The following is a 24,061-nucleotide window of genomic DNA, read 5'->3' on the forward strand; positions in this document are numbered from 1 at the left end:
GCGCTACGAGATGCTACACGGCGCTACGCCAAATTTGCGTCTCAGTAACAAATTTTGTCTAAGTAACCATTTTAATCGATGAAATTAATACACACAAGCTAAATGTCAGCAAATCATCTTTAATTTCAATATTTTTCCATAATAGACTTTATTTGTGGTTCGGATCAATTCACAAAAAGTACGTAATCATAAAAAAAATAATAATAAGAAATCACAGAAATAGGAGCATAGCAAGCATATACATAATTAAAAATATTTTCAAGACATGCTCATTCACGGTAAATTGTTACCGTTATGTATTGACATACTATGATAAATGTATGCATAATACTGCGCTCCACTTTTTATTTCTTAATTTACGTATAAATATCGCATAAAAATCTGATTTTTCTAAACAGTGCGCTCATGTGAATGAAATACCCAAGTTTAAGGTCAAATCTAGATGATCGATCTTGAACTTGAGAATTTGAATAATGTGCTAAACGTTTATGAACACATACCTATTAAGTACCTACCATTGAATTATTAATAGTAGGTTCTTTAAAGACATACAAAATTATATCTTCCTATAAATACACTTTCTGACAGATTGACTGACATTTCTCCGCCCAGTCCAAACTGCTTTCAAATTCGCCTTTCGTGTGTTAAGGGTGCACTGAGGGAGGGTTTCCCAAAGTTCCCGCGGGATTGAACAATGATGGAATTTTCCGCTATAGGTACGCGGACAGACCCGCGGACGTAAGATATTAGAAAAAAAAAGATTCTTTCTTCGTGGAAGTAATTTCTGCAGACCTCTGACGTAGTTGTATTATACGCTCCTTGGTTTGTGATTTGTGGTTACTGAGACGGAATAATCATTTTATAGTAATTAGTGGAAAGATACCTAAGGTCTGTATTCTAGTTACTATGTAACTAAATAGATATCATTGGCATATGCTTCCTCAGATATAGAATATTTGTATTACAAGCCAGTAAATAGTAGTACCTAGTAGGGTACCTAGATAGGTACTATAGGCAGAAACAGTCAACGGCCGAAATATCCGATTCCCTTATGGTTTTGGTTTGTGTAAAAAAGGAACAACATATCTATGTTGTTGACTGTACAAATAACAAAAACCCTTTAAGTGGTCACTTACTCGTTCACAGCATTGTTGGAACTTAGTTCTTTCAACTGTTAGGCAAAATGATTAGGAAAATTTTGAATTTTGAGTACCTTAATTTTTTAAGTACACCTACCTGATTAGTATATAATACTTTAATCTCGATTGAAATACAAAGAGTGTCTTTATAAAAGTAAATAAATGAATATAATACAGAATAGCTAGCTAGCACGGGAAAGATAAACCTGCATCTGAAATGCAAACAGTAGCAATGTTTTCACTGCGCTCGACCGAGCGTTTTGCTCAGAGACGAACAGAAATGAGTGAACATTGATGTATGAAACAGTTTGAGTAGGTTATATTAAAGCTTTCTTTTAATTTATTTTCAAAATGGATTACGTATTTATCCCTTGCGGTGAAGACAGAGCAAACAGATAATACTGTCAGGCCACGTTCAGCTGCATAGCTTAAATGATGGAATTGAGATTTAAATAGTATCAGGTGTCTAGCCCATCGCCTAAAAGAATTCCAAAGTTTATACGCTTCTATACGCTCCAAAAGCCCAAATGTGGAAGAATTACATCATTATGTCTGAGCTGAGCGTGGATATAATTAACTAAAGTGACGATAACAATGAGTAAAGGTAATAATAATGTAATAACCCAGTACTCCTCCATTTTGTTTTTTAGCTCTATGCTAGTGGGGCTGAAGGGGGTAACCCCTTCATGCTCTGAATAAGGTTTTGAATAACGAAACACAGTGGGCGTCCCAGCCTCTACCCTCCCTGTTATACGGATCATGTGTTGCTGTACACGTGTAGAAAATTCTGCTACCTACCTTATAGATACATTTTACCCGTTAATTTTGTACGAAGTTCTTTGATCATTCTTTGAATCTCGAATTGCATCTCAGGTTCTTAATAGTATTTTGTAGGCATAAAATGTGCGGCAGTTTTATAGTTAGGTACTCCAGGAAAACATGAAAAGCTAAAATACAAAACAGTAACTCTTTGATAGATGCAATTAATACAATTTATTAGGTAATTCTTAAAAAAAACCATTATGATTTTATAGCTTTGTAAAAATTTCTTTCCATTATGTATCTCTTAGTTTTAGAAATCGATCAGTCAGTTACAGTTAAACCATTTATGTATATGAAAGTTACAAATAAGTAGTTCACAAACAGTTATAAATGCACTAAATAACCTAGATAGTTAGTTATACTACTTACTTTTGAATATACTACATACTTTTGAATTCTAACCAACAGTTTCTATTGATATCTAGTGGCACCGTATCTTCGTGAAAAATGGAAATGTTTTCGTTTTGAAAGACTTAATTGGAAAAACTTTACTGGAATCAGTTATTCAACAGTATTTTGCCTTCGACTTCACCCCCAGATTCCAATCCAAAAACTTTTGAACGGTTCTGAACTAATATTCAAGACAAATTTTAAATACTTTCAGTTGAAGCTCCACTTTAGCATATTCGCAATAGGTACTTTATGTTTCAAAACTTCTTTTCTTTTATAAGGGTCAAGAAAATGTATAACTCTGAAAACACTACAGAGATTTTCATCAAATAACTGCGTTTGATGCATCTTGAGATACCTAACATAGAACATCCATCTTTTCGGTCTTGGTCAAAAACATTCATAGCCAATGTTCCTAAAACGGACTTTTGCAGGTGCAACAAGCAGTAAATAATTTTGCAACTCCTTTTGCAAAATTTAAATTCAGAAGTCTCTGCGTGCAGTTCTTGACATTGACATGTCAAAAATGTCTGCTTTCTCAGGAAGCCAGTACTGTCATCAATGAGTTGGTACAATGCGATAACAAACTCTATTGTTCAGAGATACGTTATATTTTGTCGTAATAATATGGAAGGTCGTCTGATAGAAGATAACTGTTCTAATAGATTAATTTATTACAATACATTGATTTATAATACAGCCTATATTGCCCACACGGTCGTAAGTACCTACTTTTCGATACTAACATAAGTAGGAAGTACCTCCTAAGATGTTCATGATAGCAAATGAAAGGCTAGGTAGGTATCATGACTGATAATAATTAGAGAGAATGGTAATAATTATGCTATAAATGCTAACTTTTTGGGTTTTCCGACATTTAAGAAAAAGACTGGTCGTCACAGTTAGTGACTTACTTACATCTCTTTTGCCACAGATGTAGTAAAGGCAACAAAGGAAATATGCACATTGATCTTGTTTAGGTTTTACCATTATCGAATATGGATCCAGGATCATGGTCAAAAGGGCACCTCGGGCTTCCAACACAATAGAGGATTGAAGACGAATACAGGATGGATACCGAGCATTCTCGGGTGCCACGAATAAGTGGTCTCTAACAGTTTAGGATTGTACAAGTCCCCTTAATAGATGGATTTGAGGACTTTGGTATGTTAAAGAACAAGAGAGAATAAATGAAGTGCATTGAGGGATACATTTTTTGTGTGTAAAAAGAAAGCCGTCTAATCCAATTAGGTATAGGCTAGGTAGTTGGATTAGAAGGCGTCTAGGGCTGGAATAATTCGATATACTTATAGACGTGCCAATTCTTGAATTAATTTAATTAGACCCATGACACATTATAAAATGTTTATTAAAATATAACAAAATCACAACCTTACCTTAGGCATATAAAATTCTGTCCTTTCTTGTTAATCTCCTTATTTTCTTGTTGTGGGTAGATATCAATCTATTAATATAGGTAAGTTCAAAAATAATTTGACTTAAGAAAAATAGTCCTGAAAATATTTTTAAGCTGGATAAAAAAAAATACTATACGCACCAACTACCGACACTACAGATTGGGATACTAACAGGACAAAACAGGAAGGCCCACAGTGTTGGGTGCGATCCATTACGCACTTGTTGCAATGGATGTGTTACGGGATGTCGGGATAAGTGGATGATTACTTCGGTTAAAGGTTGGGTACGATTTAGTTGTAACTTTATTACTTTGGTTAAGTCAATCTCGAAGATAGAGATTGACTTAAACAAAGTAGTTTGAGGATTAGCTTCTTTATTTGCTGCGAAATTTAACAATTTTATTTATAGTTCTAACTTCTGCTTGACAGAGTGCAATCCATTATATTACAGATGCTGTCTGATTTTGAAAAAAAAAACAGTTACCTTTTCTGAAAATTCCAAGGGAACTGAAAATACGGGTATTTCAATTTTAGGTGGACGGAGCTACAAGAAAACGATGAAACTTCATTTAATCTAGAATCTAGGCGCACTTACATCAATCAAGCATCTATAAATAAAAATAGTAATTCGATTAATGTGTGAAAAATTCCTATGGTATGTTGGGAAATGAACTGGCCATCAACAATAATTTAGTTTTAATTATTCAAATCACCTTGCTCCCTTTGGAAGTTCATACTACTTTCCGTCAATAGGTATACCTATTATCGGGATGTTTTTTCTTGATTTTTAACATACCTACGAGAATATTCAATGTTATGAACAAAAGTAACTACCATTAAATATTTAATTAGGTAATATTTATGTGACCTTACATTGGATAGGTAGGTATATATCTTTTTGGTACAATACGACAAAAATTATTTAACAGTTGGAAATCACATTCCTTTCAAAATTGTTCGGACCAATCCGAACAAAATCCAAACCTTGAACTCGATTTGATGTTTGGCCTGTTTGGGGCAGAGGTTGTGAACGGGCACCGAACCTGGCCCCGGTCAGGTCATGATGAAAAACAAACTTTGATGATTGGCCTGGGTCTTGGAACTTTATCCACTTAGTATTTATTTATATGACAAAATATCGTCGAGAATATTTTTTTCGTCCGTGTGTTCCAAAGAATGATTTTTTATATTTTATAATTAATTCATAAAAAACTTAACAAAATCTAATAGTTTTTGTATCATAATCTTAACAATGTTACATAAGTTGTACTCATTATAATTCAGCCAGAATGGGTGATTAAACTTAGCCTTGAATTGAATTAAAAATGATCCATAAATTCGCACATTTTAATAAGAACACGTGGATCTTAATAGGAGTCATTTTCACATCGTGGATTTAAATAGGAGTCATTTTCACATTGCCGATATAAAGTACGTTATAATCAGACTCAGTGACCATTTACTTAATCTAGTGCTCCATCACGTACATAACTGAAAAGTTTGACATATCTAAGTTCTGCCACCATACGCTCTGCTTAATTGGATGGCCTTAATGGCAAAATATAAAAATATCCCACAACTGCCACTATCTCAAGTGGCAGTTGTGGGATATTTTGGGGAAAAAAAGTTGTGCATTAATACTTAAGACTTTTTGAATAGACGGACTTAAATTCAAGCTAAGATCTAAAATCATCATTATCAAATCTTTTTATAGGTATGATTGATCTTACATGATTCTGATAGTGCAGATAGGGTAGTTTTTGTGCATTATAGCTTAAATAATGCCCTCAAATCATGATAACTACGGAAGCAAAAATAAAATGCGATTCATATTTTGTTGAATAATTATATTATTCTACATAAAACTATGACTATATCAATAAAGTAGCTTCTATAATACTTATACAGGATAGCGATATTTTGATATCGGGAGATCGCTGTGATAGAAATTACATTCTAATTTGTTAAGGCAAGCTTTTCCATAGCGGCACGGTTTAGGGTGGTAGAAGTGACATGCCGGGTTGACGCAGTTCGGGTAGAACTTGCAAACACTGGGCAGGGCTGCCGGAGATATGGTTTTGTAGTTCGCTGCTGGGACCACGTGAGAGGCTGTAACAAAATATGACAATTAGCGTTGGAGTGCAGGTTTTGCGATACTTTGTGTCATAAAAGGCAGTAAGTATTCTATGCAAAAAAATTAAACTATCTTATCGAATGGAGATGTTGTTCTTGAGATCGTGCGAGTACACGCAACGGTGCAGCTATGAACTTGCAGCGAATAGCAACTTGATATAGGCGAAAATACAATGTAAACTCACCTAATACCGGTGTGGTGGGCGAGGTGGGCGCGTTGAGATTGTGCGAGTACGCGCAGCCCCGCCGCGTGCAGGCGGCCGCGAACTTGCAGCGCGGGTGCTGGAACGCGCACTGCGGCCCGTAGCGGCACAGCGGGAACGAGCGGCACCACGCCGGCTTGCGATCCCCTTGAGGCACCGCCGTCGATACTGAACATACAAACAATAACCATGAACATGTATGATGCGTTACAGCTAGACGGGTGACAACGTGTAGCCGAAACTATGAACGTGTAAGTCGAGAATATTAAGAGGGTTAAAAGTAAATTTGTCCGGTAAGTCGACTAGGAGAAGGTAGTTAAGCATTTGTAGTGAAAATCTTATTTTTTTTTCAACTGACATTTTCTTTCAACAAATAAATAATCTTTTCATAATAACACAAACTTACTCAAATACCATTTAGCCTAATATTAAAACCAAATTCTAAAATAATTAATAACCTATTGAAATTTCAGATTTCTATATGGTATTTTCACAAGAAATTCTTAATTCTACTTAACGATAAATTCCAAACGCGTATTGAAAAATGTTATAAGAAAAAGTCTTGTACATCAATTTTAATACTTCTAAGGCGGAAAAATCTTTGTAAATTACAAAAGAAAGAAACTTACATGGCGGCAACGAATCATATTTATGTGAGCTGCCAGTCGTGGTCACTACCACATGGTTGTCACTGCTTGCACTCTCAGTCCGCTCTCTTGTTCTCTCTACTCTTTCTTCTTTCTCCGCCTCCTTTTCTTTCTCTTTCTTGCCCACATCAAACACTATTGGCGACGCTTTCCGCCTCTTGACCGGACTATCATCCTTTTCCACTTTAATATTAATTTTCCTTTTCTCTACAACTCTATCTTTTTCCTCTTTTATATCACATTTCCGCGTTTCTTTCTCTTGTGTGTTAATAATCACTTGAGTTCCACTGTCATCACTTACGTCACTGGCTCGCTTCTTCTGGTTTGGACTAGATTTCTCATTGTTTTTGTCAGTCTCTTGAGTATTTTCTTTAGGTTTATCTTTTTCTTTAGTTTTTACAAAAGAAGATTCCTTCGATTTATTTTTTAATTCTTTCAATTCTTCCTCGTCGTTTATGAGACCTTCTGTTAAAAGTTTCTTGGCTAGGAAAGCGTTGGGATCAAAGCCGTCCATAGTGACGATGAACTGCGTGTTCTTGTCCTTATCGACTGTTGGGTTGTGAATGTTCCTAACACAAATAGTGACGGTTACAAAAATGCATTGAACGATACTGTAGAACATTAACCAATTAGACATTAAGCATAATAATTGTATTTTCACCTTTGTAATTAGTTAACTGTCGCATAATTAGTAAATGATCAGATATTATATTGCTATTGCTATTAATAACATAAATGGCAATGCTTGCGAATAAACAGTAAATACATATTAATATTTAACATAGCAATAAAAATTTCAACAAAATTTATAAACTAGCTAAATAAATAAAAGATATGACTTTCTTGGGCTAGGTACAATGCTAAAGGAAAGATTTTGGAAATGCAAATGCCCTAGAAACTTTGTAACCACATTTAAGCAAATAAATTATTTGATTTGAAATGAGAAAAGATTTAAACTTATCTTACTTATAACAACTAAAATGAAAAACTACTTATTTTGAGCAGATTTGAAACTTTTCAGGAGTTGCAGACCTTTTATTTCTGGAAATTAGCCGTGGGCGAAAGTAAGTACACAGTAGCACTAAACGTGTGTGACAATTTTTTATTGGTTGAGCTTGCTTTTTCGACATAATTTCGAGGACATGTTGTAATTTTAAGGGTTAAAAAAGTTTAAATAAATGGACTTACAGTGTCTCTATGATGAGCGTGTCATCTTTCCGACAAGACGTCCTCTCCGGCCGCCGGGATGGGACGTACTCGTTATTGATGAACTTCTTCGTTATTGGAGACGGGACGTATTCTTCTTTATCAGTCTCGCTTGTCACTCTAAAACATTATGTAATAAATCAAACCGGAATATATAAAAGAGCTTACTAACTAACTGATTGATCAATGAAAAGCTCAAATGGGTTAAGAGATTTTTAAATTTAGTATGTGGATTTTATGTGTACTAAGAGAGGATTTTCCGAATTCCAGCGGGAACGGAAATAAGCGAGATTATTTTGTACGCTGGCAGAACCGCGGGCGTACAAAACTACAGTATTACAGGATATACTTCAGAGAATTTTTCATTATGATTTAAAGTTTTTGTTCATTATAACACCGAGTTTTAATATATTTTAGTAATAGAAAATATTTGTGTATGTAATTAAATGAATGAACACAAAACTACTGAATTAATTTTGATGATATTTGGCACAGCAAGAGATGAAATCATTATAAACTTATTATACCTTGAACTAATTGAAACCAATAAAAATATATTTGATTTGCAAAAACAAACTCACTTCGAGCTCTTGTCGTCTTCGCTGTCCACTTCCAAGCTGATGTTGTCGCTATTGTTGTCTGTCTGTATGTCCGCCCCTGGCACCTGTATCACGATCTTTTGCGCGTCCACACATCGCCGCATTGGCAGAACTAGTGCTCGCTTCACCTTCGGAGGCTCAGATTCTACTTTTGGTGGAATCTGAAAAAAGTTACAAATAATGGTACAGTGTAGTCAATAGTATATTGACCCACTTGAATCGTTACTTTTCTCAGAGGATATCCGAACCTAAAGCGGTTAAGAGCTCGCAAAGATGTAAGAGTATTTTGATATCACTTTTAATATTTACTGTTTGGAGAGTCGTGGAAGCGTAAGATTCCATCCAGATCAACTTAATTTTTTAAGTAATTGGCCCGCACCCTTTTTGCACTACAACTCTGAAATTATCAATTCCTTGATTTTAGGTTATTGAAATGATCAGATCTTCGATTTAATCACTTTGTTACTTGTCATACATAAAGCCATACAGATGAACAAGGCCTTCCAGTCTTTACAAGACTATTTGCTCTGTTTACCCTGCAAAGCGTGTATACCACTCGTGATTAATATATTTAACTTGTAAGAAAAATAGGTTTACTCACATTGAGCAGACTCTTGTGCGCGTCCGCGACCGCGCGCAGCAGCAGGCTGGAGGCGGGCGCGCCCACGCGCGGCCGCGGCCGCACGCGCACCACGCTCGCGCACGCCGCGCGGCGCGCCCGGCTCTCCAGCACTGACACCCTGATACAAATGTATTTATTACTGCAAACATATTGCACCGAATGCAACAAAGTCACAACAACTCTTTTTTTAAATTTTACAGGACAGAAGACTTTTAATTTTTTTTTCTCATGTATTTGTTCATTTCTGGATTATTATTTATAGTAGGTTTAACATCTGCAATATTAATTGTTTACTTTTGCGGTTGTTTTTGTCGCCCCAAGTAAAAGTATGATTCAAAAACAATTTGGCATACTTAGTTCGTTTTTGCAATTTTGGCTATTTGTGACTTTGTTGCACCGAAGGTGCGAATATTCCAGAGAGCTTAACGTAGCTCTCTGGAATATTCGCATTCATGGGATAACCAGGGATTTCCATATTATATAAATGTCTTCCTGTGAAAGTATAGGAATAATGCGTCCTCGTTATATAACGCACGCAGTTTTCTATGCAATAGTAAAGACGTCAATAAACTTCAAATTGAGATGCGGTATAAAAAAGGAGTTTACGAGTACTTCCCAACTTCTTCTGTAGTTTTATATTTTTCTGAAATGTATGGATTTGCACACAAGTGATGTTACATTAAACTTTAAGGCTAGGGTACCTTAGAGTAGGGTAACTATCACATTCTCACACTGCTTTTTTCTGTATTTTTCATGCGCTTCACCTTTTGCATCAGAATAACAGTCACACTTCCCGTAGTCTAAATGCTCTTCGCCTCAATATTCTTTTTAATATGACTGCAGCCTACTCTCAATCCTTTAAGAGTTCAGGCCGTTCGTCTGTGAAATGCCATACCCGTTGACATACGCAACTGACAAACAATAAAACAGTTCCTTTAAAACGTACTTGAAGAGAGTCATCATAACTTTGTTCATAATAATATTCATTTTAATCAAGCTATTTTATAAAGGTAGGTATGTATATAACTATGTATTTATTTATTTTATTTATCTATGTTAGTTTATATTTATAGTTTATGTATGTATGTAGTTTATTTATTATGGAAGAGATTGCTTATATGTATATGAAAATGGCAATAGTAAAGCTAGTTTTCGACCTATCTACATTTTAAAATGATGATCTCAAAAACAAACATTGATGGTGTTTAAAATATTTAGACTTACTTTGAAGTAATCCTTTTGGATTCCGACTTGTCTGAAGTGTTATCATCTGATATGGAAGCCCTTTTCTCCGGAGGATCACTGAGGCGACTCTTAGCCGATTTCTGTGGCCGAAACTCTGGTTCTCTTTCTGGTGTAAGCCTGCAAGGAATATTGGGATAGAAATAACATTTTTATCATTTTAAACTTTAATCAGAAAGATGTTTTGTTTTCTTTATATTTTTGACATCAGAAGGCCGTACACCTAATGGGTATATGGCATATTGATGGTAAATATTTAAAGTTTTGTCAGAAACAAGACTCGTAATAAAATTCTTTATTGTTTTTGGTAGTATTACTTTTATGAGGATCCACTTTATAACGGAAGCAATTTTACATATTATTAGCTTTGCAGTATATACATAGACTTCTATTTGTTTTTTTTTTTCAGGTGCTTCAACTTGTGTAATCCATAATTGAATTTAAAAAAATAATCTAGGACCTTTGGGTCATTGACAAACACCTCAACAGCTAATGAGGCAGTTCCAATCAGGAGCTACACACAAATAAACTATATTCATCTTCATTGTATCATAAAAAATTGTATGATTTGAATTTACCTTTCAGGACTTTCTATCCGTTTAGTTTCCTTTTTCTCCGCAGTCTTCTTGTCATCTCTGGCACCCAGGCGTTCTCGAATAGGTCTCTTGGGTAATTTCAGCTCTATTTGTGGTAATGTTTCTATGGGATCTAGGGGTTTAGGTTTAGAGACTTCTATGATTTTGGGTGGAGAAGGGGACTTGGATTTTTGGGTGACTAGTGGGGGAGTAGCGACTGGCGCATTCGATGATATTTCCTGAAAGTTATATGAATATTAATATAATGAGCTTTATGATTCAAAAATTGTTTTGTGAAAGATCTTTGACAAAACAAATTTTTTCACTTAATACAGGAGTAAGCAGTGATATCTTTTTATTTTCATATTGTTGTTAAGCTTGTTAAAAACAAAATTAAAATATTTTTAACTACCTGAAAAACATCCTCAGCAAAATCGTTCATTAACTCCTCAGCTTCTGTCCTAATATTCAAGAAATCTTCATCGTCCGACATTGAATCTAATTGTTCTGTTAATTTCTGCTTTAGCCCTTGGATTTTAGCTTCTATTTCATTAATTTCCTTAATTTGTTCTTCTCGTGGCGCTCCTGTCGATGATACACTTGTTTTGCGTGTAGGCTCACCCTGAGCAACCTCCACTTCTGAAAACTGTGAGGATGCAGGCTCAATCTGCGATGATATAGTTGCTGGATCTATTATAGGTAGTATTGGCCTCTTAATTTCTTTTAAGATAGGCTTTTTATCAACAATTTTTATTTCATCTTTCAGAACATCTAAACTTATTCCATGATTTTTGAGAATTTGACCAGCAAAAACATCAGTAATTGAAGGTTCAGATTCTTTCTCCATATTCATCAATAGTGGAGGGATATTAGGTCGAATCATTTCATGTTGTTTACTCTTTTTCTTGCTTTTGTGTATCTTTTTGTCTTCTTTCTTTTTGTGACTTTTCTCCTTATCCTTCTTTTTAGATTTCTTAACAGTTTCACCTTTTTTGCTCTTATCCTTTTTTTCTTTAGACTTGCGTTCTTTGGATATTGATCGCTCTTTGCTTTTCTCTTTCTCAACGGTTTCTGCAAAAGAAACAAATTGCAACAAATGAAAAACATACAAAAAGTATAAAACAGACAAATATGCAACCTAGAGAGCATTGAAAAGTTCTCATGATGATTTAAACAAAATACATACTGAGTGGAGCAGTAACGGTGACTTCTTGTAGTTTCTTCAACACCTGATGGAGCCAATTGACGAACAGCTCAGTGTTGTCTCCGAGGAACAGCTGGAGGTCATCCTCCATCTGAGCCCGAGTCCTCTTGTTGGCCACCATCACCATAACATAGTCAGGGAGCTCATCATCTGTACACACAATTTCTCATTTTTCACTTGAGATTTCTTTGACAAATTAGTTAGATTCATGAACTAAACTGTTCTATAAATGTAAGGTATTTAAAAGTCAATTTATATACAAAAGTTCTTGTAATTCTCACAAATTCAGACAATTAGAAAATTATCAACACTTAAACAAATCAAGCATGAAGTTTCTCCTAAATAAAGACTAAATCATTTAAAACGCAATTGAATTATTGCAACATAATTACAAATGTTTTGTCAGATGAGAGAGTTAAGGTTAATATTGCGCTTTGGAAGTAGTAGTACTTATAATTATGGACTGCAACATCTATTTAATGGTGTTAATCATATATCTAGAATTATTAGCCATCAGGCCTTTCAATATGACAATATTTTATATTCCATAAAAAACAGGTGTTTAAAACATTGTGTTGATTGTTCGAGAATCAGTGGTTGAATTGGTAAGGTTGTTTGTTGTGACGCACAGAAAGGCACAAATTCAAATTGCGCCTTGGCCATATACCATTACTATTTTCAAAGTTATGTACATCAATTTGAATACTAACTGATGCTCTTTCAGTGAGGGATACTCTTCTCCAGAGAGGTGAGGATATAACCAGGACTAAAGCCAGAAGGAAGAAGAAAAAATAGGTGTACAAAAGAATGGTGAACATAAAACTTTAAATATTGGTATCATAAATAACAAAATTGATTAGTACTTACCAACGTAACAGCCCAATTCTGTCAGCTTGGCCTTAATGGCCGACTGAAATAAGTAGAATTTAATGAGAAATATTATAATACAGACAGTTTACAAAATGTTCAAAAACCATCCAATATTTGTGTACACAATTTATTTGTATAAACACATCTTTTAATAAAGCAACCTCCTGCTGATGTAATGGTCAAATATAGTTTGTTGGTAGAGAACATTTTATTCTAGCAGTGGTGACTAAATTAATACAAGAAATGATCAAGTAGAAGATGTAGCCACTTGGTACAATCCTTCTATATTTGTATTTATTGTGAAATTAATTTTCTAAAATACAATGGTAGGTTGTTTTGGTTGTTGAAAAGGTGCAGCCATAAAGCAACAAAATACTGAATAAATGGGAGTTAATTACTACACATTTTAACTTCAGTTCAACACGCCACTTAGTGCTGGAATAATGAGAAGCACTTTTACAAAAACTATGCACAACTAACAAGAGAATACAATTACGAATGAAAATTGTGTTGGTAATTTTAACGAATCTTTCGCCTTGTTTTGTACACATGTTATATTAAGATATTTAAGTGTTTAAAAGAGATAAATAAATGGAAGTACAGTATATTTACCCGCATTTTCTGACCAATTTCACTGCCGACATCATCCATTTTGGAAACAACAATAATGCAGGAAGCAACGTAACTAAAAATTACTTTAAACTCTAAGGAGATTAAAATTACACTTATATACTTTCATTAAAATATATTAAGATCTATAAAAACACATATCTCTAGAAATGTTCACCAAACCACTAAAACAATATTAATTTGGTATCCCGATCCCGACATTGTGTGTACATTTACTCGTCTTGAATTACTTATGAAATCTGTCTGACATGACATGACATCAATTGACACTGACATAAATGGCATTGATATAAAGAAATCACACCTCTTTCTCGGAGGTGTGATTTCTTTGGAGGAGTAGGCAGAAACTACATCTTTCCCACAGATTTAAAAATAATAATTTTTTTTTTGTTTGTTTGTATTATCTTCATAGCACAGAATTTTACACAGCTTTTAAAATAACTTTATTTTTTTCTCAAATTGACACCAACAATTATCTGCTTGTTATTTTTAAATTTTGTTGGTTGGGAATGCCTGGGGCCCAATAAGTTTTTTTATTTATTTAATAAGTACCTATTAAATAAATAAAAAGACTTGTGCTGGTACAATAACTCCACTTCTATTTAGGATTCATTTCCTAAAAGGTAAAAACGGGGCCCTATTACTAAGCTTTCTCTGTCTGTCCGTCCGTCAGTCTAACACTAGGCTGAATCTCATATACCGTGATAGCTAAAAAGCACAAATTATAATATGCTGCTGTAACAACAAACATAAAAATTAAAAAAAATACGTATCAAGGGTGTTTTTTTGTATTTTTTTAATATTAATAACGGTAACTGGTAGGTATACGCTTAAAATTTTCACAGAATATTTACTTGTGTAGTATGTAAGAACATACCTTAAAATCAAATAACAATAAAGTAATTAAGTACTTAAGTATACCCATAATTTTTTGGTCGATTTTAATTAACAACGAGAACGTGACCATTAAAATTATATATTTAAGTAACAAACGTGATGATGGTACGGAACCCTTCGTGCACGAGTGTGACTTGCATTTGCCTGGTTTTTTTTTAAATAACATTCTACGCGGGGCTTCGCTTCCGCGGTTATTTCAACAATAAACTTATATTACCTACTCCTGAAGATTTTGTCTGTAATCTATGTAGGTACCTACTGAAAGTGAGATTTGGTAATAGGTTAAGAAAAAAAAGAAAGAAAAATCATTATTTGGCGCAAAAGGTAACATAGGTAACGAGGGCAAGAAAAGGTATATGTCCCAAAAACAACAGAATCGGTCCAGGTGGATATTTCGTTTTGAGTAGATTCTTGAGTTTTAAGAATGATACTATACTACTTTTCTTTGACCTTGACTTTTAAACTTGCGATGTGTAACTTCGTGCGTCCTGAAATATCGACTGCGGTGTCAAGTCCTGCAAAACAGCGACTCGAGCAAAGTGGCATGAGGTGCGGTGTCATTGTGACCCTAGAATGCAAGAGCTGCGTGTCACGGATATGTGAGATGTCTTTATAACTGGGACTACCTCCAGGTTCATGATGAATATGCTTTTTACGTACTTGTTTAGTCCTTTTTTTGCCTTCAACGATATTCACTGGATGAAATGAACTTATTTGTTCCATTTTGCCCTAAGAGTAGATACTACCTCTTAGGAAAGTCATAAGTAGGTAGGTATACGGGATTATCTAGATGAAATAATAAACATGATTGATTTCTGAACTTATAATAAAACAAACTTTAATGTCAACAGTTTAAATATAAAATAAATAGCATGTTCACACTTAAAACATTTTTTATTATTATATTATCTAATTGTTATAAAATAAATTTTTATAGTCTTAAATTTATTATGGCATTTGATGATTCGAAATTTTATTTTATTTTACTTAGTAAAATAAAATACTGCTTCTTAAAATTCGAGAGAGAGTACACAGACTTATATAGCAATGCCTAATAAAACACTCATACTGGCCTTTAAAAATTATCATACTCACAAAAATAGATTCGCGCGTACCAACGAGGCCACGTAGAAAATTATACAACCTTCGTATTGCAGATATATCGAAGGGGTGCTTTTCTATCTTCAAATTGTATGGCGGAATAGAGTTTAATATCTAGACACTTTTTACAACTATTTCATTGATATGCTTATTAAACTTCATCATTAAAATCTACCAATAATGTCGGCCGAGGAAAGTTAGGAAAAGGGCAAAATTACACTTGACACGATTATTTTTCATAAAGATAGGTGATTTTTCGGTGATATGTACCTGGGTAGGTTTGTGCCTACCACACTTAAGATACCTTTTGAGGCCAGTATACCTATGAGACAGGATATAAAATTAAAGCACTAATGAAAAGAGTAGAAACAAGTGTGCATCTTGCGCTTGAATTGCTCGAATCTATCTTCGGTTTCAACCTTCTTCTGTTAAAAATTATGGAATGTTTACAATAGTAAATTGAAAAGCCTTGTAAGTTGGAAGAAAAGTGGTACCTACTTACATAAACATAATTTGAAAAAATTGCTTGCTTATTTTCATACACGATTAGTTTTTGCTTTAGCTACACTTACCTAATTATAAATACAACCGGAATGTATATTATGAGTAGGCATGTTTAAAAACTTTAAACCGATTCTTTAAATAGATAATATATATCAAATGCAGGTACTTGCCAAAACAAAGGCCGGTACATTTACAAATATGTATATTAAAATTTACAGGCAGTTTTCTTTGAATATTATATTTCTCTTAGGTATTATTATATATTTTTTACAACCTTTAGATCTAATACTAAAATATGACAATAAAGGCACCTGTTTTAAATAAATTTAATAGCTACATATTTACAATTATCTGCGCACTTATCGCTCGTTACTAGGACGGACTGTTCAATAACTAACTTAAATGTAAAATTTCATGGAAGTAAGTAGAAGTGCATTGGGATTTTTAAAGCAAACTGAGTCAATAAAATTTTCTTACCTATATTAAATTTGACACTTAATAAATAGCCTTGGTACACATGGCTCAGGAGATACCTGGGCCATCTTCCATACATAATTCAAGGCGAGGTGGCACAGCTATCTCTTAAGCCCACCGTAAGTAAGTATATTTTACAGATGTATCGTCATTTTTTTTAGGTAGGTTTTGCATATTACATGCAAAAAGTCATGGAATATTATGTAAAGAAAGACATTTTTTCGACAGAGTCAACAATGGCTACTAATAAGATCTATTTTTCTTTATATTTTTACAATACACCTACGTCATTTCTGGTTATTAGGTATTCACAGGCTAAAGGTATTATAAGAAAATAATTAAGTGTTTTGGAATCTCTTTGGGCAATTATGAAGACAATACTTAATTGCATTATGTATTTGATTATCATATTACATTAATATGACTCAGCTCATATAAAAAATATCTTATAGTATCTACTCAAGCTTTTAGCTTTTCATATAAAATACTTTTTGGTATAAAATAGTCTTCTTATTACTTTTAAAATGCTAGTCTTACTAACGAGCGACAAGCCGCTACATTTTAGTCTTTCTGTTTTCCTTCTCTACTATATCTAATTGAAATCTGGTGACTTTTCCGACACTGTGTGTCGACCCTGATCTGAATCCACTTTTTGGAGTAGACTGAGTTGATCCTGAAGAAGTGATGTGCTGCAGTGATATAGATTTTGGTCCCATATTTCTTTGAGATTCATTTATAGGGTTGGATGTCTTCAAAGACATGGTTTTAGGGTCGGTGGGCCCCATTTTCTTCAGTATGTGGGCTTCTACCTTCCGAGGCCGGTGGGGGGGAGGGAGGCCCGAGGGTCTGCTCTCGACTCCCCCAGTGATACTTGGCTGAGCGCCGTTCGTGTGTTGCTGTAACTGTACCCGTGACGCTCGTTCCATTTCTCTAAAAAGAAGAGTTACTAGTTAATTGTCGCTTATGAAGAGATATAGTGCATCAGATAAATGAAAAATATTTTTTGCACTATTTACATATGCTCTACTAAATAGATAGTTACCTATATGAAATCATGATATATCTTCATTCAACAATATTGCTTATAATTATACATGTACTAATAAGACCCCAAATTAGTTGTGTCGTAGCACCGTGATAACAAAAGTACCTAATTGAAATTAACTTGTCAACGCGGCACGTCAGTGCCTTTGTTGCAATTCCGCAATTTCACACAGCGGCAGATTTCCAGAATACAAAGCAAGTCGGTCCTTTGCCAGTTGCTGCGAATTTCATGCAGCCATTTATTGTTTAATCAATTTGGTCATTGTTTTGTCTTTGAGAGAAAATTTGCTTAGGCAAATGTTGTTTAATTACAAAGATATCTATAAAATCTGTCACACATTAGATTTAATTGAGTATAATTGAGTATGCGACTTTTATGACAGGAAATATCTTAAAACTCTAAAAAATAAAAGAATGAAGGACACTCCATAGACAAGAAAATAACACAGACCCACAAATAAAAAAGGCGCCTTCATGAACACACTCGAAATAAATTCACCAGCGAATAAATTATTTTATAGAGCGTAAGAATTTTTACGATTTTTGCTCCTTCCCCTTTTAAGGCATTAGTTGCCATCTTCGGATTTACTAGCAGATAAATACATTTAAAAAAAAGAGTAATGGAGGGCGCTTCCCATACCACCATAAAGAAAAAAGACCACAGACTCAAAAAGGCATGCAATCAATACAAAAAACCAACACCACAACACACTAAAGAACACATGGCTAGATATCCTCACAGGTGAACATATGACGCTTTAGAGCAGAAGATCTTTCATCACTTTTGCGTCTTCCGCTACTCAAGTGATTCAAATTTACCTGCAGGTAAACGATTGACGCTACACGTGAATCAACAGAGAAAAAAAAACCATAGACCCAAAAAGGCATGCAACCAATACAAAAACCAACACCAAAGCGCAGCCAAGAACACACTGGATACCTTCACGGGCGAACATATGACGCTAACGCGGATGACCTATCCGACTTCTTGGGCTGGCATGCGACTGGCGAAGATGGATACGCACCGCTGGTAAGACCTGACAGTCTTGAAAGCGGACAGCACAGGGCCGCCGCGTACGCAGCTCGGTACTGCGCGTTCATTATTACGTAGATGATCGGGTTGACGCATGCACTCGCGTATAGGAGCAGGTAGCCCGCGATGTGGAATACTGAAAAGAAATGAATTTTTAGTTGTTTTTCAAAGATTTAAAAGGAATAAGATAAATTCTACGCTGAATCACTTTTATCTAATATTATATTGAGTTGGAGAGGTTAATCAGTTAACGCGTAATTAAAAATGTAGTTTTACTTAATACTTACTGGGATAATGTACATGGCTATCTGCGACCTTAGCGATCGTGATGGGCAAGTAGCACACCAAGAACGACAAGAAGATGGCCAGCACCATCTTCGTGATCCTCCATTCGTTTCGTCTTGCCTTCGTCTCCCGGTTGTCTTTAATCGTGGACCTCTTGTCTGTCCCGTGGTTCAAGGAGCCAGGACTTGCGTGTTGGGATCTTTGGTGTTCACGCATCCGCTGTTCTGAGCTGTAATATATTACCAAAATATATAAAACTTTTTGTTAAGTTCTTTGAGATCGATGGTAACAAATAAATTTAGTGAAAGAAAATGTTGTAACAGGAATAGAAAAGGGTATGTTTAAATGGTTTGAAGAGGATGAATGAAAGCAGGTTGACTGAGCTAAGAAAATATACAAGAAGAGTGTGGAAGGAAAGGTCGGAGTGGGATATTATGGCCTAGATGAACCTATCCGGTTTGTTACCGCTTCTTCTGCACTGACGCCTTGGAAGCGGCAGTAAACTTAGTTTTTAAGTAATTTATTTGACGTCAACCAAGTTGTTAAACCATACGACAATTATTAAGCGATATAATAGTATCCTATAATAATGAATAAAAAAATTTTGAATTTTTGAATTTTGAATTTTTATCTTGATCAAATAAAGGACATACTGGCAAAGGGTCAGGTCAAGAGTACCCGAGACTGCCGAGATTGCATGAAGAGAGTTATGAATGTGGATGAAGCGAAGGATGTATGCAGAGATCGTGGCAAGTGGAAAGATGTACCTAGTCTCGCCTGATTTTATGTATGTATGTAAAAGACCTTAAAGCTACATACTAGTCGTCTGAGCTGAAAATGTATGTATGTAAAGATTTCCTAAATGCCGACAAAAAGTTGCTAGTCGTCACTATAAAAATAGGTAAAGTCTGTTACTTTTTCTTGCGTGATTTTTAATAAAAAGCCAAATAGACACCAGGAGAAAAAAAAAGTCCGAATCCCGGCACTGTGTGTGAAATTGATTTACATTGTAAATCGTAATTTTCATCGTAAGAAGGTAAGCAATTGCATTTGGACAAAGTGTTTGGAATGAGTTTTATTTTACACGAAGGAGTAAAACCACAACAGGCCGCTTTTTATACCATTAGCTTGGGTATAGGACTAATAAATAAAACGTATGTATATTGCAAAAAAGCCAGTTTCAATAACTGTATAAAAGGATACATACATACATATGGTCACGTCTATGTCCCTTGCGGGGTAGACAGAGCCAACAGTCTTGAAAAGACTGAATGACCACGTTCAGCTATTTGGCTTAATGATAGTAATGATGAATGGGTTAGCAACCTGTCACTAATTGAATCTCTATAGATTCAAATAGTGACAAGTTTGTAAGCATATCCCTTAGTCGCCTTTTACGACATCCATGGAAAAGAGATGGAGTGGTCCTATTCTTTTTTGTATTGGTGCCGGGAACCACACGGCACAGCATAATAGATCAGGATAATAGTATAATAGATGTATTATGTGCGTTTCATGACGTAGGTACTGTAAAATTTACCATAAGACATTTTTTATTGCTACAAACTAGCTTTGTTTAAATATCCTACGTAAAGTACTCGTAGAATCGTATAGAATACTTTGATCACAACATAACATTTGTGATAAATAAAGAAAATAATTAATCGACAGGAAGTAGGACACGAGGACAAATACCGTAACTTGATTATGCAACTTCGCTGGAGGCAGCCAATGCATGTTAAACACCGAATGACTGTACAATCGGGAAGGTACGGGATTCTATGCATACAGTTCAGTCATAATGAATATTGTCCATTTTTAGCAAGAAGAAATAATGTAGAGACTTTATTACAAAGAACTAATTTTTGTCCACTAGTGTATTTATTTCCTTGAAACGCCTGGGTTTGTAAGATAGAATGTTGTGATAAACAGACAGTTTGTTAAAATATTGTGATGTAAGGTGGAATTTGAATGTGCATTATTTGGAGTTATAAGCACTTTACAAAACCACACAGTAACGTGTATTTAAAGATTTTACCACCAACATCCACCACGTAATGGTAGATTACACCACGCAATTTTTTTTAAAACATAGGTAGGTTTCTATTTTATATCAAAGTGCTACCTGTGGACAACCCAGAAGATCCTAGCATAGCAGATAAATATAAGAAGTGCTGGCACGATGAAAGCTATCACGAATAGCGCAGTCTTCGAAGTGCGATTGTTATCGTCTGGCATGATAGAGCACGTGCCCAGTTCTGGGTCGTAGTCGAATTTACCTGAAAACGATAGTTAGCATTTAGTTTAAACTTATTGATTGAAGTTGACAATTGTGAGGAACTCTTATTGGAATCGATTTAAGATATTACTATTGTCTTGGGTCATTTTCTTTATCTCTTATGGTTAATTAAAGAAAAAGGACATTGATACAATTTATTGAATTTGCCTATGGCAATATGGTTATGAGAAAGTACTATATTTCATCTAAGTGGCAAGTAATCTAAATTGAACTTCTAATGGAACGACATGCCCATATCTATGAGATGATAATGGTAGGTAATTAAATATGTCATATTTATTGTTGTGAAACTCACCCCAAACTCCAACAAGAGTAGGTATCTGCATTCCGTACGAGAACATCCACGAGAACACGATCATGAGAGCTATGTTGTACTTGTGGTATACACGCCCGTACCAGCTGTGATGGGCTATCATGATGTATCTGTAAGAAATAGACATAAATATTAGGTCAGTCGACGTAGAGAAGGTGTGTGTATAGACGTGTTTGCTTTAGGTCTTCTTCTTCCTCATGGTTTAGTCTTGGTTACATCGTCACTTTTCTGGAGAGCAGACTGGGACACGCCTTCATGACTCAGATTTTATATTTATACATTTATACAGGTATAAGTCAGATTTTTACGAAGCGACTCCAATCTGACCCCCAAAATTATGCAGGGAAACTAACTCATATTGGATCATGACAACATATTCAGCTGCCTGAATGTGCAGGTTTCTTCATGATGTTTTCTCACCGGAAAACCTCAAGTGGTAAGGGGGTAGGGACTAACACCAGGAGGAGCAAGAGGCTTCAGTATTCTAAAGTAACTCGGACCTGTTGACAACACCAGTTTTTTAGATATTTTCTTGTACTAAAAATTTAAAAACAAAAGATTTTTTATAGTTTTGACTTTTATATGTAAGATTACAGGAAATATATGATGTTTCTATAGACTATTTATTTAGTATTTCTATTTGCAATGCGACAGAAGTTTCCTAAGTGTGTAGATGTAGACATAAACAAACATCTCCAAAGTTCAAGATCTGAAATTCGGTTTACTTAGTTACAATTTGTTGTCTAGACTATAAATTAAGAGTAGATAATTCTTGTTCTAACAAATTTCCGGCTTCAGCGCATCGGATATTGAACTTGGATGTAGGCTGGCATTTGATTATGTTAGTCGTAGGTCAAAGTTTCGTCGATATAGTGCCTTGTTATATTACCATAACGTGACATTCAAGCCTCCATATATGTCAGGTAAAGGTTATAATAGTCTTTTGATTTAACTTCTTAGCTGTCGTCAAAGGTTTATTGCCAAGATAGGTTGATTAGGCCATTATGAGAGAGAACTATATTAGTTCCCTTTTTTGGAAATGATAACGGATAAAGAGTACAATAGTCAAGTTGGACTCTGAAAGTTATTTAAAATTAACTATTAGGTATCTTAGTCATAACATACATTACATGTAAAAACAAATGGTGTTAATTACAACACAATATTTTTTAATGTTTACTTCTCTATTATTATTGTCTATAAATGAAAAAGAAAATATATTTAGATATAAATACTTTCTTGAACTTCGTTGAAGCTTTTCATATTTCATATCTTTATAGTATTTTGCTTCTATCTATACCTACGCTTACCTGTTCAAGGTTATGAGGGCAATACTCAGGAGGGAAACACCCACATTCCCGTACCGAAGAAACGGCACCAGCTTGCACAGCGCTCCCCCGTGGGACCACGTTCGAGTCCAGAAACCCGATATGGCGAACGGGAGCACCATGGCGCAGAAGAGAAAGTCCGCTATGCATAAGCTAGAAAATTTTTGATAACTGTTAAAGATTTTTTTGTACGTAACAGATAAAGTTTATGTAATGTACCTAATAGATTTATAAAAACAGGTGTACTGTTCGAATGAATAATCAACGTCTAAAACTAAGTAGGTATTGGATATAAATTAAAAATAAAAATAAGTAGATTAGTTTAAAATTTAATTTATAGACATATGATGAAATTTAGCTAAAATTATAAGAAGCTAAAAAGTACAGTATCAATTTTTTGATCGGGATTTACGGGATTTACATCAGTTTTCCACAAATTCCGTGGATAACAACACGCAAAAAAGTGAGGGAGGCAGTCGTTTGGCAACCTTACCATAATGTGTACATACGTAAATGTAAACGCTAAACGGATTTTAATGAGACTTTCACATTTTCCACAAACCACAAAATATACTGTAATTAGGGCTTGTTGCGGTTACGCTTGAATTTAGTGGTAACTATATTATTATAATCAAACCGATTAAAATTTCCTTAGTATTTGGTATGTGCATTTACTTATTTTTTAATAATTAACGAAATTTAAATGGGTTACCTATAACTAAGAAGACTTTCTACCAATGTATCACAAAGAAAATAGAAACATGCAATATTTCAAACCAATTGTCTTCCTATAGAAATTTGATTAATGTTGGTACATACATATAAGTAGTTCTTCATGTATGTATTTAAATTCCACATTATGTTAAACACTATGTCATGTTATGGCAAGTAGGAACTATTGCGCACAAAGTCACGTAATGTCATGTGCATGATGCGTTTGCGCATAACTATGTAATAAGCACTGTTATAACAGATACTGATAATCAGTTTAATGGTCTTTGTTTGTATCTATATATTATATTTATGATGTTAACTAACAAAGTTCGTTTATTTCAAACGCCTTTAAAGCAATATTGCATGTTG

The 24,061-nt window shown here is 34.6% G+C and overlaps 2 protein-coding genes across 3 annotated transcripts in view; both read right to left on the bottom strand.

Annotated features, from left to right (window-relative positions):
* Positions 1-5,599: 5,599 nt before the first annotated feature.
* LOC106136343 (zinc finger CCCH domain-containing protein 14) lies at positions 5,600-13,926 on the bottom strand. Its single transcript, XM_013336868.2, has 12 exons — positions 13,683-13,926; positions 13,068-13,110; positions 12,183-12,350; positions 11,409-12,067; positions 11,000-11,235; positions 10,404-10,541; positions 9,159-9,297; positions 8,540-8,718; positions 7,941-8,078; positions 6,735-7,321; positions 6,088-6,273; positions 5,600-5,878 (listed from the first exon to the last, which is right to left on the bottom strand). The coding sequence occupies exons 1-12, from the start codon at positions 13,719-13,721 to the stop codon at positions 5,670-5,672; spliced, it is 2,721 nt and encodes a 906-aa protein (XP_013192322.2). The 5' UTR covers positions 13,722-13,926; the 3' UTR covers positions 5,600-5,669.
* A 1,548-nt stretch (positions 13,927-15,474) lies between these two features.
* LOC106136298 (G-protein coupled receptor moody) overlaps positions 15,475-24,061 on the bottom strand; it is a 30,918-nt gene continuing 22,331 nt past the window's right edge. Inside the window, exons 4-9 of one of the 2 annotated variants that reach the window (XM_060948301.1) lie at positions 22,961-23,131; positions 21,633-21,760; positions 21,164-21,317; positions 19,041-19,267; positions 18,746-18,889; positions 15,475-17,604 (exon numbers count right to left, since the gene is read on the bottom strand). In XM_060948301.1, the coding sequence (XP_060804284.1) occupies positions 17,231-17,604; positions 18,746-18,889; positions 19,041-19,267; positions 21,164-21,317; positions 21,633-21,760; positions 22,961-23,131 (1,198 nt within the window). In that variant the 3' untranslated portion in view covers positions 15,475-17,230. Of the gene's footprint in view, positions 17,607-18,660; positions 18,890-19,040; positions 19,268-21,163; positions 21,318-21,632; positions 21,761-22,960; positions 23,132-24,061 lie in introns of both variants that reach the window. The other variant, XM_013336795.2, reaches the window with a different exon arrangement.

This window comes from Amyelois transitella, chromosome 15 (assembly GCF_032362555.1).
Source record: "Amyelois transitella isolate CPQ chromosome 15, ilAmyTran1.1, whole genome shotgun sequence".
Classification (NCBI taxonomy): Eukaryota; Metazoa; Arthropoda; class Insecta; order Lepidoptera; family Pyralidae; genus Amyelois; species Amyelois transitella.